Source organism: Eptatretus burgeri, chromosome 7, assembly GCF_056783735.1.
Source record: "Eptatretus burgeri isolate ZD-2024b chromosome 7, Ebu_testis_v1, whole genome shotgun sequence".
Lineage (NCBI taxonomy): Eukaryota > Metazoa > Chordata > Myxini > Myxiniformes > Myxinidae > Eptatretus > Eptatretus burgeri.
Window position 1 is genome coordinate 11,267,290 of NC_140967.1, and position 17,500 is coordinate 11,284,789.

Genomic DNA, 17,500 nt, shown 5'->3' on the forward strand with positions numbered 1-17,500 from the left:
AGAGGCGTAATGCCACTCCTAGAAAACAGCGTCTGCAATGTAAAACCCTCTTCTGCACATGCTGACTACCTCAAAAGGTGAATTTGACACAAAAAATGTAACAAGAAACATTGCATTTCAAGTAAAGATTTGTTTCAAAAAGATATTATTTCTGCTAATGTCTGCGCGTAATTTGACGTTTCTCAACCGCCATCGTTACCTGTGTTGTGTCTTGCGTGTGTGATCTTCAAATTAAAGCGTCCAGCGGTGTTCGATCGTCGGATGTGCGCCAAAAAGTGCTGTTCATTGAAATTTGCATTCTGATTCTCGGTCACCCTCCACTGCTCCTGTTCAGTCAAGGGCTAGGCCTATATCATGTTAAACTTGCCCCATCAGACGCCAACCTTCCAGTCACACTGCAAAGGATGCAATTTCCAGTCAGACTCTCACACTCGATGACCATAAACAAATCCCAGGGCCAAACATTTGACAAACTCGGAATATACCTTCCAGCCCCTGTGTTCTCCCATGGCCGACTATACGTTGCATTTTCACTTGCAGGAGGTTACATATATATATATATATATATATATATATATATATATATATATATATATATATATATATATCAAAGTGGATAATAATTCCTCACAATGACTATTCAGCAACAAGACACTCACCCAAAATGTCATCTACAGGGAGGTCCTTTCGAAAACTAAGGAAAGGTAACCATAGTGCATCACATCCCTCATGACATGCTCCCCAGCTTCCCATAACATCAACTATTATGCCTCCTCCACCTTTTGCCACCCATTAAACTCCGTGCAGAGCACGGGTATATGCTAGTGTATATATATATATATATATATATATATATATATATATATATATATATATATATATATATATATATATATATATATATATTGTCCAATCCACATCCGCCTACCCCCAAACCCACCATCGCGTCAGGAATAGTAATTACCTGATTAATTCAGTTGCCTCAGTATAATGACCCAGATAAATTACCCCATTAACTCATTACCTGAAGGATATTATATACAATGGATTCCTCAGCGTGTGTAAATTACCGTGGAATTAAATAAATTTCTTCTTTTCTGAAATTATGTCCTGCAAAACTCTCCAATAAAACTCGAAGATTTGCGCTACTATCGTGATCATTGAAGCTAATAACATCATTGAGTGAGATAAACAACAGCTGCTTTCTGCTCATAGCATGGATTATTAAATAAACTCAATATATCAGTGCACCAAAAAAAATAATGGGTACAAAAAAAAAATCAATCGATATACCAGGATTAAAAAATAATAAAGAATTTAAAAAAGCTGTGATACCACCAATGAACAAATCAAAGAAAGGTGTTTACAGTCTTTAGATCCCGTACATGGACTGTATGATATAAAAACCTTTGATGGACTCAGCTGCACCTGGAACAGTGGAACATGTGACATCAAGACGTATTAGGAAGTAAGTATGGTTGGTTTTAACTTTTAACCCTCAGCATGCATGCTCATCAGCTCCATACAAGTAATCGCGGTTTTCTTTGCCCTCGTGGCTGGTTTTAAAGAAATTGCTTATTTATATGAATCGGATGTGCTATAGAAGTCTTGTGAGAGTCAGTAATCAGCAACACCAGAATGAAGGTGACAATGGAATGAAGGCGACACCAGAATGAAGGCGACACCTGTATGAAGGCAACACCAGAATGAAGGCGACACTCGTATGAAGGTGACACTCGTATGAAGGCGACACCAGAATGAAGGCGACACCAGAATGAAGGTGACACCAGAATGAAGGTGACACCAGAATGAAGGCGACACCAGAATGAAGGCGACACCAGAATGAAGGCGACACCAGAATGAAGGCGACACCAGAATGAAGGCGACACCAGAATGAAGGCGACACCAGTATGAAGGCGACACCAGAATGAAGGCGACACCAGAATGAAGGCGACACCAGAATGAAGGCGACACCAGAATTAAGGCGACACCAGAATGAAGGCGACACCAGAATGAAGGCGACACTCGTATGAAGGCGACACCAGAATGAAGGCGACACCGATATGAAGGCGACACCAGTATGAAGGCGACACTCGTATGAAGGTGACACCGGTATGAAGGTGACACCGATATGAAGGTGACACCGATATGAAGGCGATACCGGTATGATCATACCGGTATAGCGTTCCACAATAGTCATACTGGTACGGCGATAGCGATGGATTCCGACCTGTGCCGATTACAAATATTGACCTTGCTTTGAAACAAAATCCTTTTTCAAAGAAGTTGAAGTTGGAAGTAAGATAATCGTTCTCATCATGGGGTGGGGGGGGGAAGAACAGTGTGGGAATACTTTAAATTTATTTTATTTTTACTGTCAACGATGTGTATGTCATGGATGAATACGTGATGGACCATTGGACCATTGCGTATTTTTGGAACCTGAGTAAAAATATTCAATTCAATAATTACTTTAAATAATACTGATACACTGGGATGCCAGTATGACCACACCGGTATATCGATATCAAAAAAAAATTGATACCGACGGAGCCTACTTAAGTAACGTGTACTAAACTACATTATATATACTGTCTTTAGTAAAATGTACAAAACTATATTCAGTATACTGTGTAAAATAAGACATATAAAATGACATTAAATATACTGTGTTAAGCAACCCGTTATACAAAACTGCATTAAACATACTGTGTTGAGTCAGATTATTTTCAAAACTGCATTACATATATTGTTAACGTCATTTAAATGTAGAGTTCAGTTACATGTTATACAAAACTATATTAAATATACTGCATCGCAAAACAATGACAAAACAGCAAAACAACCGTGGAGCACCCCCTAACTCCAGCGTGCAGGTACCCCACCGAACTGCGACCCCCAGTTTGTCTCTCCTTCTCCAGCTGTGGGGGTCTTCAATAAAGCATCTGTGTGTGTGTCTGAGTGTGTTGGGCCCATCTGTAAGTCAAACTGTATATGCGATTTTATTTGATCATTGTAAATATTTCTTGTATATTTGCGATACGTCTTTCCTGTGTCTTTCTATTTACTGTAAATAAATCATATTAGAAATCTTCCCAGTCCATTTCCGTCCCTTCATGCATTGGTCCAGCATGGTTCGGATCTGAGTTTAGGCGGGGTTTTATCCCCGGTAATCGGTACATTGTAGCTGGGACGTCCTGGGCAAGCCCGCTCGACTGCGTCCGAGCCGGAAAGGTAGGTGGCAGAGTGGTAGTCGGTAGGTGTAATTTTACCGCTGCCGGTAGAGTGAATTATGTTCGGCCAGGCGTTCCGAGGGCGTGGATCCCCAGTAGCCAAGACCGCGTGGTTACTTAGGTACATTGGATCTACACAAAATAACCCCACCCCACGCGGTCGAGATATTGGCGTTCCACGGTCGATTAAGTGACCCGCTGGCTCGCAGAGTTATCCGAGCGACGGCCTATAATTCCGGAGAGTCTGGTGGGAGACGACGTAACCTCTCCCACCTCGTAGTCATTCCCGCCACAGGACCCCCGGCCCGTAACAATATATATATATATATATATATATATATATATATATATATGTATATGTATATATATATATATATATATATATATGTATATATATATATATATATATCTATATATATATATATCTATATATATATATATATATATATATATATATATATATATCTAATATAATATATGTACTGTATTCAGGAACGTTATATAAAGCAACATTAAATATGCTGTATTAAGGAACATGTTTTTCAAAACTATATTATATACACTGTGTTAAGGAAGATGTTATGAATAAGAACTATATGAAATATACTGTGCTCAGTAACACGTTATACAAAACGATATTAAATATACTGTATTAAGGAACATGTTATATTAAGCTACATTAAATATTCTGTATCAAGGATCATGTTATTCAAAACTACATGATATGTACTGTATTAAAATGTACAAAACTGCATTACAAAAACTGAGTTAAGTAAGGTTTGACACAATACTCCGTGAAGTACACTGTTAACTGTTATAAAAAAAACTACATTAAATATACTGTGTTAAGATGTACAAAACTGCATTTAATATACTGTTTTAACATGTTCAAAATACATTATATACAATGTGTTAAGTAAGGTTTTATATAATACTACTTGAAATATACTGTTAACTGTTATACAAAACTACATTTTATATTCTATGTTCATAAAGGTGTTGTACAAAACTACATTATATTTCCTGTGTTAAGGAAGATGTTATATAAAACTACATTAAGTATATACACTGTGTTAAGGAAGATGTTATTTAAAACTACGTCATACATACTGTGTTAAGGAAGATATGACACAAAACCCTGAATGTTATATGAAACAACAGCATTAAATATATTGTTTATGTAACATTTTATGCAAAACTACATTAAATATACTGTTTTAGTAACAGGTTATGCAAAACTACATTAAATATACTGTGTTAAGTAACATGTTATACAAAACTACATTAAATATACTGTGTTAAGTAACATATTATACAAAACTACGTTAAATATATTGTGTTAAGAAACACGTTATGCAAAACTAAATTAGATATACTGTGTGAAGTCACATGTTATGCAAAACTACATTAAATACACTGTTTAAGTAACATGTTATACAAAGCTTCATTAAATATACAGTGTTAAGGAACATGTGATTCAAAACTACATTTTACAGCTGTGTTAAAGAAGATGAACAAAACTACATTAAATATACTGTGTTAAGGAAGATGTACAAAGCTATATTAAATATATGTGTTAATGAACATTTTATACAAAACTACATGACATATACTGTGTTAAGTTACACGTTATGCAAAACTCCATTTTATATATATATATATATATATATATATATATATATATATATATATATATATATATATATATATATATATATATATATATATATATATATATATATATATATATATATATATATACTGTATTAAGGAATATGTTATTCAAAACTACATTAAATATACTGTGTTAAGGAACATGTTATACCAAACTAGATTAAATATACTGTGTTCAGTAACACGGTCTACAAAACTGCATTAAATATACTGTGATAAGGAAGATATACAAAACGATATTAAATATATGTGTTACTGAACAAGTTATACAAAACTACATTACATATACTGTGTTAAGTTACAGGTTATACAAAGCTACATGATATATACTTTATTAACGAAGATGTTATTCAAAACTACATGAAATATGCTGTATTAAGGAAGATGGTATTCAAAACTACATTCAATATACTCTGTTAAGGAACACGTTATACAAAATTACATTAAATATACTGTGTTAAGGAAGACGTACAAAGCTATATTAAATACATGTGTTAAGGAACATGTTATACAAAACACATTACATATACTGTTTTAAGTTACACGTTATACAAAACTACATTGTATACACTGTATTAAGGAAGATATTATTCAAAACTATATGAAATATACTGTATTTCGGAAGATGTTATTCAAAACTACATTCAATATACTGTGTTAAGGAACATGTTATATAAAACTACATTCAATATACTGTGTTAAAGAACATGTTATATGAAACAACATTAAATATACTGTATTAAGGAAGATGTTAAATGAAACTCTATTAAATATACTGTATTAAGGAAGATGTTATATACAACTACATTCAATATGTTATATAAACATGTGAAGGAGCATGTGATTCAAAACTACATTATACAGCTGTGTTAAAGAAGATGAACAAAACTAGATTAAATATACTGTGTTAAGGAAGATGTACAAAGCTATATTAAATATATGTCTTAATGAACATTTTATACAAAACTACATGACATATACTGTGTTAAGTTACACGTTATGCAAAACTACATTATATATATATATATATATATATATATATATATATATATATATATATATATATATATATATATATATACATATATATATACATATATATACATATATATATATATATATATATATATATATATATATATATATATATATATATATATATACTGTATTAAGGAATATGTTATTCAAAACTACATTAAATATACTGTGTTAAGGAACATGTTATACCAAACTATATTAAATATTCTGTGTTAAATAACACGGTCTACAAAACTACATTAAATATACTGTGATAAGGAAGATGTACAAAATGATATTAAATATATGTGTTACTGAACAAGTTATACAACACTACATTACATATACTGTGTTAAGTTACACGTTATACAAAGCTACATGATATATACTTTATTAACGAAGATGTTATTCAAAACTACATGAAATATGCTGTATTAAGGAAGATGGTATTCAAAACTACATTCAATATACTGTGTTAAGGAACACGTTTTACAAAATTACATTAAATATACTGTGTTAAGGAAGACGTACAAAGCTATATTAAATACATGTGTTAAGGAACATGTTATACAAAACTACATTACATATACTGTTTTAAGTTACACGTTATACAAAACTACATTGTATATACTGTATTAAGGAAGATATTATTCAAAACTATATGAAATATACTGTATTTCGGAAGATGTTATTCAAAACTACATTCAATATACTGTGTTAAGGAACATGTTATATGAAACAACATTAAATATACTGTATTAAGGAAGATGTTAAATGAAGCTTTTTTAAATATACTGTATTAAGGAAGATGTTATATACAACTACATTCAATATGTTATATAAACATGTTAAGGAACATGTTATATAAAACTACATTCAATATACTGTGTTAAGGAACATGTAATATGAAACTACATTAAATATAATGTATTAAGGAAGATGTTAAATGAGACTATATTAAATATACTGTGTGCAGGAAGATGTATAAAACTACATTAAATATACTGTGTTAAGGAACATTTTATACAAAAATCCATTACATATGCTGTGTTAAGTTGCACGTTATACAAAACTACATGATATATACTGTATTAAGGAATATGTTATTCAAAACTACATTAAATATATTGCATTAAGGAACGTTATACAAAATTACATTAAATGTACTGTGTTAAGGAACATGTTATTCAAAACTACATTATACATACTGTGTAAAAGGAACATGTTTTTTTAAAAACTACATTAAATATACTGTGTTAAGGAACACGTTATACAAAATTACATTAAATATACTGGGTTAAGCAACATGTTATATAAAACGACATTAAATATACTGTATTAAGGAACATGTTATGCAAAACTACATTAAGGAACATGTTATACAAAACTACATTATATATATTGTATTAAGGAAGATGTTATTCAAAAGCACATTAAATATACTGTGTTACAGAACATGTTATTCAAAACTACATTTATTATACTGTATTAAGGAACATGATGTACAAAACGACATTAAATGTATTGTATTAAGGAAGTTGTTATTCAAAACTATATTAAATCTCCTGTATTCCGGAACATGTTATTCAAAACTACATTAAATATACTGTGTTAAGGAACATGTTATACAAAACTACATTAAATATACTGTGTTGAGGAACATGTTATACAAAACTACATTAAATATACTGTGTTGAGGTACATGTTATGCAAAACTACATTATATATAGTGTTGAGGAACATGTCATACAAAACTACATTATATATACTGTGTTCAGGAACATGTTATACAAAACTAAATTATATACAGTGTTAAGGAACATGTTATACAAAACTACATTAAATATACTGTGTAAAGGAACATGTTATACAAAATTACATTAAATATACTGTGTTAAGGAACATGTTATACAAAACTACATTAAATATACTGTGTTGAGGAACATGTTATACAAAACTACATTAAATATACTGTGTTGAGGTACATGTTATGCAAAACTACATTATATATAGTGTTGAGGAACATGTCATACAAAACTACATTATATATACTGTGTTCAGGAACATGTTATACAAAACTAAATTATATACAGTGTTAAGGAACATGTTATACAAAACTACATTAAATATACTGTGTAAAGGAACATGTTATACAAAATTACATTAAATATACTGTGTGAAGCAACATGTTCTATAAAACAACATTAAATATACTGTATTAAGGAACATGTTATGCAAAACTACATTAAATATACTGTATTAAGGAACATGTTACACAAAACTAGATTATATGTATTGTATTAAGGAAGATGTTATTCAAAACAACATTAAATATACTGTGTTATGGAACATGTTATTCAAAACTACATTAAATATCCTGTGTTGAGGAACATGTTATACAAAAGTACATTATATATAGTGTTAAGGAACATGTTATACAAAAGTACATTATATATATATATATATATATATTGTGTTCAGGAACATATTCAAAATGACATTATACATACTTTGTTAATAAACATGTTATACAAAACTACATTAAATATACTGTATTAAAGAACATGTTATTCAAAACTACATTAAATATTCTGTGTTAAGGGACATGTTATACAAAACTACATGACATATACTGTGTTAAGGAACATGTTATACAAAACTACTTTATATATACTGTGTTGAGGAACATGTTATGTAAAATGATATTAAATATCCTGTATTAAGGAACATGTTACACAAAACTACAATATATATATATATATATATATATATATATATATATATATATATATATATATATATATATATATATATATTGTATCAAGGAAGATGTTATTCAAAACTACATTAAATATACTGTGTTACAGAACATGTTATTCAAAACTACATTTATTATACTGTATTCAGGAACATGTTATACAAAACTACATTAAATATATTGTATTTAGGAAGATTTTATTCAAAACTACATTAAATATACTGTGTTAAGGAACATGTTATTCAAAACTACATTATATAGTGTTAAGGAACATGTTATACAAAAGTACATGATATATACTCTGTTAAGAAACATGTTATATAAAACTACAATAAATATACTGTATTAAGGAACATATTATTCAAAACGACATTAAATATTCTGTGTTAAGGAACATGTTATACAAAACTACATTATATATACTGTGTTAAGGAACATGTTATACAAAACTACATTATATGTACTGTGTTAAGGAACATGTTATACAAAAGTACATTATATATGCTGTGTTCAGGAACATGTTATTCAAAACTGCATTATACATTCTGTGTTAAGGAACATGTTATACAAAACTCCATGAAATATACTGTATGAAGGAACATGTTATACAAAATTACATTAAATATACTGTGTTAAGGAACATGTTATTGAAAACTACATTATATATATATTGTGTTAAGTAAAGTGTTACAGAAATTGCAGTACATTTACTGTGTTGTGTCAGGTGTTATACAAACTGCATTAAATATACTGTGTTGAGTAAGGTGTTAGCAAAATCAGTTAATGTTGTGTTTAGTACTGTGTTCTATAAAGCTGTGTTTAATATGTGTTATATAAAACTGTTTCATATATTATGATATGTACAGTATTCTCAGAGCATTGAATATACTAACATGTCCAGTTATCTAGTTCCATCAAATCGTGTCCGACTTCTGGTGACATTCATGCTCAGATTTATCCAAACATCCGTCCCCTGTACTGCTTCCCGAAGCTCTGGCGGAGACGGCTTGGTTGTTGCTTTTACCAAATCCATCCAGTACAAACACGGTATGCCTCTTCCTCTTCTTTCCTCTACCATACCCAGTATACTAGCATGTACAATGGTTAAAATGATGGCGTGGTAAAACAGGTTTGTTGAATTATATAGCAACATTTGATATGCAGTGTAAAATATGGTCGCATGGTGAAAGCTTTCAAGAAAGGGTGTAGATATGGTGTGATTTGTAAAGTGTTAAATATAAGGTGATGGTAAACCATGTGAAATCTATCAAATGTATATGCTATTAATAATGGAACAGTCGGCATTAAAGGAATATTAAACAGTGTTAAAATAGTTCAACAACATCACAATAAATATACATTGTAAAATATGCCAACCAGTCAAATGTGGTGTTAAATATAGTATGGTAATCAGTTTTAAAGTTATATTGTTAAATACCAAGGAATGATAAATATTATAGAATATATGTTGTCATGTAGGCACTATAGTAAGTAAATTGTTCTAAATATGTGGTTAAAATTATAAGTTTGATAAATAACGATAATTACAGAGTTACCGACAGATCCATGTTGAGTGCCAAAGACAGGCTCGGCTGTGGCAGAGACAGCAAGAGAAGCACCACAACCACCTAGATCCACAACACTATACGTGAAGAGCAACATGTCGGCTAAAATATCACATGGCTATAGGGAATCAGGTTTGGATAAATCAACAGAGGATGCGTGTAGATATCTGGGATCATATTTAACAAGCTCTCACGGTAACACACACACACACACACACACACACACACACACACACACACACACACACACACACACACACACACACACACACACACACACACACACACACACACACACACACACCACTTTCCTTCCCCTTTCTAATATTCCCTTCTCACAAATTTACTCCTCCCTAAATCTACCCACCCCCTACCATGCCTTTCCAATTCACCCCAACCATAATATCCACCCCCACCACAATTACCCCTCCTCTCTCTTGATATTAAACTCACACATGTCCTCCCCTTCCTCCGAACACCCATTACTCATATCCCCCCCCCCCCACTGACCTCTCCATCCCAATCCCATTCCTCACTGAGAGTAAAATCATGTCCCCTTTATTGTGTTGTTCCGCTGTTTCACACACACTAACTCTCCAATGCGCTTTGAACATTTGTTACCACAAAAGCCACAAACAGAAGGCCCACACCGACACAGAAACTGCCCCACGCCTACCTTGTTGTTCCACCGCCGTGCGGAACCCGAGGATGTCACTGACTGTGTAGGATGAAGGCCACGATCGTGGAAATCCATGCGACCCAGCCATGGCCGGCAGGGCCATCCCTGGAGGCATGACTCCGTTGTGGCCCTTGGTAGTAGGTCCGTGCGCTAGAGGGTTCGGGTAGGCGTACAATGCTCCGTAAGAAACTACGGGCGCAGGAGGTTTAACGGAAGACCCGGCCTCATACTGCGAAGGCTGTGAGAGACCCCCGATCTTATTCCGCAGGATCCGGCTGATGGAGCTGACAGAGGGCACGTTGTACTTGTCGCAGACTGCCTCGGCGAGGAGACGGTCACGAATTTCCCAGGCGAAAATGCCCGGGTCACGCTGCTTGTAGTCCCTGATGTGTTTGACCACAGTTGGCGTCGTGACGCGGGGCTTGCTCCCACCAATGGCCCCTGGGAGGATGGAGCCCGTTTCGTTGTAACGAGCCAGGATCTTGGACACGCACCCATGCGAGACCCGCAGTTGTCGACTGATATCGCAAGGACGGATCCCCAACTGCGCCAACTCGACAATCCGAAGGCGTATGGGGTTGGGCAGCGGTCGTCCGTTAACGAACACCCCTCCTAGCTGGTTCACTTCTCCGAAAGCTTGCTCTGCGGATGGGAAAGATAGGGCAAGGTCGTTAGCAGGTCATGGTCTCGGCTTCGTTGCGCGACGATACTCGTGGTGTTACTGTCGTGCACCATCACTTTTGGATGGTGATCCACATGCTAATGTGCCATGGAGATATCGGGTCATCCTGCGGGTCACAAACTCACGGACCGTTACCAATGTCCGTATTAATGGTTAAATCCGGAACTGATACACAACGAAATTAGAGTACGTGCCGGATTGTTTGCATCACAAGGTGGGTTTCGGATCGAAATCTAGGTGCAATCCCGCGTTGCCTTGCGGTCGCTACATCGGTCAGGCATTCATTCCGAATTGCTGGGCAAAGCCACATTCATGAAGCGGAGACAAAGTACCCGCTGCAGCCTCCAAGCCGTGTTTAATTGGTTTGATTGCGCTCCCTGTTACAGGTATAAAAAAAGTGTGCAAGGATGAACGCGGAGATTGAGCGGTCGCGGTCTCTCTCTCTCTCTCTCTCTCTCTCTCTCTCTCTCTCTCTCTCTCTCTCTCTCTCTCTCTCTCTCTCTCTCTCTCTCTCTCTCTCTCTCTCTCTCTCTGTCTCTGTCTCTGTCTCTGTCTCTGTCTCTGTCTCTGTCTCTGTCTCTGTCTCTGTCTCTGTCTCTGTCTCTGTCTCTGTCTCTGTCTCTCTCTCTCTCTCTCTCTCTCTCTCTCTCTCTCTCTCTCTCTCTCTCTCTCTCTCTCTCTCTCTCTCTCCTGGTTGCATCATCAGTTGGGACGCAGCTATGCCGCTGATGCAGTGTCCCCCTTACCAGTACACTGGTGCTCATTTTACCGACCTCGGAAGGATGACAGGCTGAGTCAACCTCCTGGTGAATTTTTTTATTTCAGCGGTCAATGGGGCTTGAATTCAGGACCCTAGGATCCCAAGCCGCCACCCTAACCACGAAGCCAACACCAGGCTGATTGAGCTGTATCACCGCATCATCTCCTGGTGGGAGTTACCCCACTTTGCGCACTCACCCGTGGTTCGAATCCACACGTGGCGTAAGTTGTGCCCAGACCCACGGTTTGAATTCCCACGGGGTGCACGTTGCGCACTCACCCATGGTTCCAATCCAAATCTCTGCCTGGCGCTCACCACACACTCATCCGTGGTTCAAATCCCCACGCGACGGTCGCTCCACACTCACCCGTGGTTCGAATCCGAGTCCTCTCCTCCCCTCCCCCTCTGATCCCCTCGCGGCACGTGTTCCGCACTCACCCATGGTTCCAATCCCCACGCGGCACTCGCCCTGCACTCACCCATGGTACAAATCCAAGTTCCCGCGCGGCGCGACCACCTTCGCCGCGCTCGAACTAATCCAAAGTCACACCGCTAAATGGATTCACGAACTCGTATCCGACTAAATCCGGATACCGGGCGGCTTTGGTGACCGGTAGTCGGAGAGGGATACCCGGGACTAAACTTGCGACGATAATCCGATCTATTGGAGGCAATGCCCGCCGTGGATGGGAGGCGGGAGGCGACCGAGCCGCGCAATCGGCAAACCGGGCCCGCTTTGACGCGGTTCCACGTCAGAGATTCTGTCCAGTGTTCCCCCTCCCCGACGTCCCTCCCCCGTTAGCCCCGAGGCCGCTTCTCAGAGCACGTCTCTCCGGCTGCAGGTAGCAGGTAGCGGGACAGTCAGAATCGGTATCGCTCGTTCCGACTCCATCGGACGTGAACGGAACACACCTGGAACAAAGTACAATGATAAATATCGAACCTGCACTCGGTAAACACCTGATCGGATCGGGGGAAAAAAACTTGGTGCGGTTAAATTTTCCTGAACACAGGTCACAAATTTACAATCTCGTTCAACATGTCGTTTTTCTCCGAAACAATAACGCGTCATCAGGAGAAGCAACACGTCACGCCGGGAGTTTGAGTTTGGACAGCTCGTGTCGTCACGGCCCGACTTCGCTATTCTTCCATGTTACCTTGTGATCGATCACCCGCTCAGCATCGCTGCTTACTCTCACTCTCACTCTCACTCTCACTCTCACTCTCACTCTCACTCTCTCACTCTCACTCTCACTCTCTCACTCTCACTCTCACTCTCACTCTCTCACTCTCACTCTCTCACTCTCTCACTCTCACTCTCACTCAGTCTCTCTCACTCTCACTCTCACTCTCTCACTCTCACTCTCTTCTCACTCTCACTCTCACTCTCTTCTCACTCTCACTCTCACTCTCTTCTCACTCTCACCTCACTCTCTTCTCACTCTCTTCTCACTCTCACTCTCACTCTCACTCTCTTCTCACTCTCACTCTCACTCTCACTCTCACTCTCACTCTCACTCTCTCACTCTCACTCTCACTCTCTCACTCTCACTCTCACTCTCTCACTCTCACTCTCACTCTCTCACTCTCACTCTCACTCTCACTCTCACTCTCTCACTCTCACTCTCACTCTCTCACTCTCACTCTCACTCTCTCACTCTCACTCTCACTCTCTCACTCTCACTCTCACTCTCACTCTCACTCTCACTCTCTCACTCTCACTCTCACTCTCTCACTCTCACTCTCACTCTCTCACTCTCTCTCTCTCTCTCTCTCTCTGACTCTGACTCTGACTCTGACTCTGACTCTCTCACTCTCTCACTCTCTCACTCTGGGATCCTGTCGAAGGAAGCAAATAGTCCGAACAAACAAAGGTGAACACCTTGTAATAATGACTCGATAAGTGTGTCCGTTGGTGCTTTATTCAAGTTATTAATTATAAATTGGTTTTTGGTTTTTATTCATTGAATTTAATATGATTTTGATATTGCACTAACATTGTCACTTTACATCCAAACTACTATAATACGTCATTATTATGACGACTATAACACGCAACAACACTGTGTATGATGTAATATTTGTGTCCTTGTGTTCCTCCCGAAGGCACATTCAAGTGCTGCCGAAGAAGTTTCTTCACTAGTGTTACACTAGGTGGTTTGCCATTTCCTTGCCAGTCGTGGTAAGAGCAGGAATTTGTAATTTGTCTAGGGTGCTGGTAATCGCTCACCTACTCTTCACGAGGAACGCGAAACTTTTATAACGTCCACCGACTAATGCTGGCAAGAAGGAACTTCCGATTTAACGTCCATCCGAAGGACGACACACGATTTGATAGATCACCCTGCCTGTGAAATACCAGGACGACAGTTTATAGCTGGGTCTGGATTGGAACCTAGGCTCGACAGCTTCGAGGTGATTGTGCGTACCTCGAAGGCTTCGCTCTCAGGCCATCCCGTCACCCTATACAGAGTGTCGATAGAGTTCTTGTGCAACTTTTAACTCTTCTAACTTTTGATGAACATACGATAGAAGCAAACAATCAATGGTGCATGGAAGCATAAGCCATCAACTTTTTAATTGATACAGTTCAATTTTTTTAGTCTTCAACGTCACCGCCATCCTTCGTCACACATGATCGTTCAATCCGATTTTCCAACTTGTTGAAGACATATCGTCCAGTTTGCTGCTCAGGAATTTCATCGATTGCATTTGTGATCGCAGTCCCTAAGTTCAACCGAACAATGTAGTTTTGATGAGTAAACAACGGTTTTACATAACTCCATAAAATGTAGTCCAACGAGGACAGGTCAGGTGAATGAGGTGACCAAGCAATAGGTCCACATCTGTCGATCCACTTGTCTGGGAAGTCCTCATTCAAGAACCGTCGCACGCGCCTTCGAAGCAATCGGTGTCAGGTACCATAAACCAGTGTTGCCGGTGCAAGGTGATACGTGAAAGATTGAATCGTCGTAGTTTGGGAACCAAATGCGGTGTCGTAATTGTGGTGGTAGACTTTACCACTAATGTAGAAGTTTCCTCATCAGAAAATGTGAACTCATCAATAAATCGATAGGAATTATGAATTTAACAACATTAGCAATAACAACATTAACAACAACAAAACTTGATGAGTTATGCTTTCATATGCCATTTGTAGTTTATTTCTATCTTGTGTACATCAAAAGTTGTAAAAGTTCAAATCTACACAATGACTTTATGGACACCCTCTACTATAACAACTGTTATACTGTAATAATAACTGCTACAACGGAAATCGGTAGAGCACATACCACCACGAAGCTGAACAGTTTACATTTTGTATCCCACGGATAGGGCGGATCTGGATTCGGACCTGAAGCAAAATCGAATCGGCTTGTTATTGTCACATATCCAACTCATCCATGCAGACAGACAGACAGACAGACAGGGGTGAGAACATCACCTCCGTCCACCTTCGATGACAGAGGTAATAATTTAATTATTTTCCCGTTTTGAGGAACTGCCTTCCTGAGGCTGTTCAATCGCATGCTATTCCTTCCACGACCATCTCATGTAATCCCCCCATCCATACCGGTGATCTTTTCTACCCCCGTTAACCCTCACTAACCCAACCCAACCCTCTTACTTTCAGATTGTTTTTCTCCCCTCCTCCCACTCTTTTTCTGTTCGCTCAGTCCCCTCTTTATTCAATCCAACTTGATGTTGCCCTCTATTAGTTGTTCACATCCTCCGTCACCTCACCCTTCCATGAGCCTCGACAAGTGTACGCACCGAGCGTTGGAAGTCGTTTTGACTGTGATAATGCGTACCCCGGTCACCGTGTTGGAAATCCTCACTCGGGTACACGTTGATCACGCCACGTCAGTTTATCATTCCCAATAAAGGGAGGCACAAGCAGGACCATGTATTGTCTACAAAGCGTGTCCGCGCGTGCCCTGACTCGGACCCTGAACGTGCACTCCTTGTCTGCGTACAAGCAATGACGTCACAGTACGTTCAATTGTCCAACACGTATGATCCTCACGTACATCTCCATTCCACCGGTGCGCTTTACGTCGTGTATTTATTTACTGTTCATTTTGAAATGGAACGTGATGACTTCCCCACCGAAGCTGCACGAAGGTAATATGTTTCCACCCCTGTCTGACTGTGAGCAGGATGTCTCAAAAACGTTGTGGACGGATTCGGACGCAACTTGGTGGTGGACGGGTTGGGTGCGTGACAAGGCCGAATTAATTCAATTTTATTGAAGATCTGGATCCAGATCCTGGAATTATTTAATTTTCAAGTGGTTCTTCAGCATTTAGAGATGAGTTCAAAAACGGTATGTAGCATGATGTCTAAAAAGGTTGTCGACGGATTGTGACAAAACTTTATGAATGAGTTGGTTAGGTGACAAAAACAAGCCGATTCGATTTTGGTTCAGGTCCGAATCCAGATCCAGCCTATCAATGGGTTCAAAACGTAAAGTCATAAAGTGTTCATCCTGGAAGAGGTGTGCGCTCTACCGATTGGCGTTCTAGTTTCTTTGTTTTTTTTTCGCGCGTTCCACGTTTACACTCCCCTGATGTAAATTATATAACTCGTGGCTTTACATTCGGTTGATGTAAACATTCTGAGGACTTTACACTCGTATGGGGACGGATAGTTTAAGTGACTGTACTCAGGCATTGACTGCGTTACGGTTCAAGATCATAGATCAAACGTAAACGTTGAACAAACTTTTCGTTTTTGCAAAAATAATTATTTTTCATTTAAAACTTTAGACTTTCCGTCACATATTTAGATATTTAAAAAATCTCTTTGGGTTACAGTTTGGGTTTTTTTAATTGTTCGAGGATTTGGGTCTTTTTATTGCTTGAATCACTTGTTTCAGACCCTCTCCCTCCCCTCACTTACCCCAAGTATTAAAGAAACGCCATTATTAGTTCGACATCCACCAATTGTGCGTAAACTACAGAAGGTCGCTTGTAAATTTCGGACAAAGGTGCGTTCTCATGTCTACTTCGTTATAATGATTAATCAACAAGTTACTTAGCAGGAGGGTGAATGTAAATTAATTAAACCCATTGCTTTACTTTCCTGAATATGTATATATGTATATATATATATATATATATATATATATA

The 17,500-nt window shown here is 37.6% G+C and overlaps 1 protein-coding gene across 2 annotated transcripts in view; it reads right to left on the reverse strand.

Annotated features, from left to right (window-relative positions):
• Positions 1 to 13,126, reverse strand: part of LOC147022668 (paired box protein Pax-1-like) — a 51,214-nt gene extending 38,088 nt beyond the window's left edge. Inside the window, exons 1-2 of one of the 2 annotated variants that reach the window (XM_085887442.1) lie at positions 12,848 to 13,126; positions 10,924 to 11,568 (exon numbers count right to left, since the gene is read on the reverse strand). In XM_085887442.1, the coding sequence (XP_085743568.1) occupies positions 10,924 to 11,568; positions 12,848 to 12,851 (649 nt within the window). In that variant the 5' untranslated portion in view covers positions 12,852 to 13,126. Of the gene's footprint in view, positions 1 to 10,923; positions 11,569 to 12,647; positions 12,667 to 12,847 lie in introns of those variants that run through there. The other variant, XM_085887443.1, reaches the window with a different exon arrangement.
• Positions 13,127 to 17,500: the final 4,374 nt, after the last annotated feature.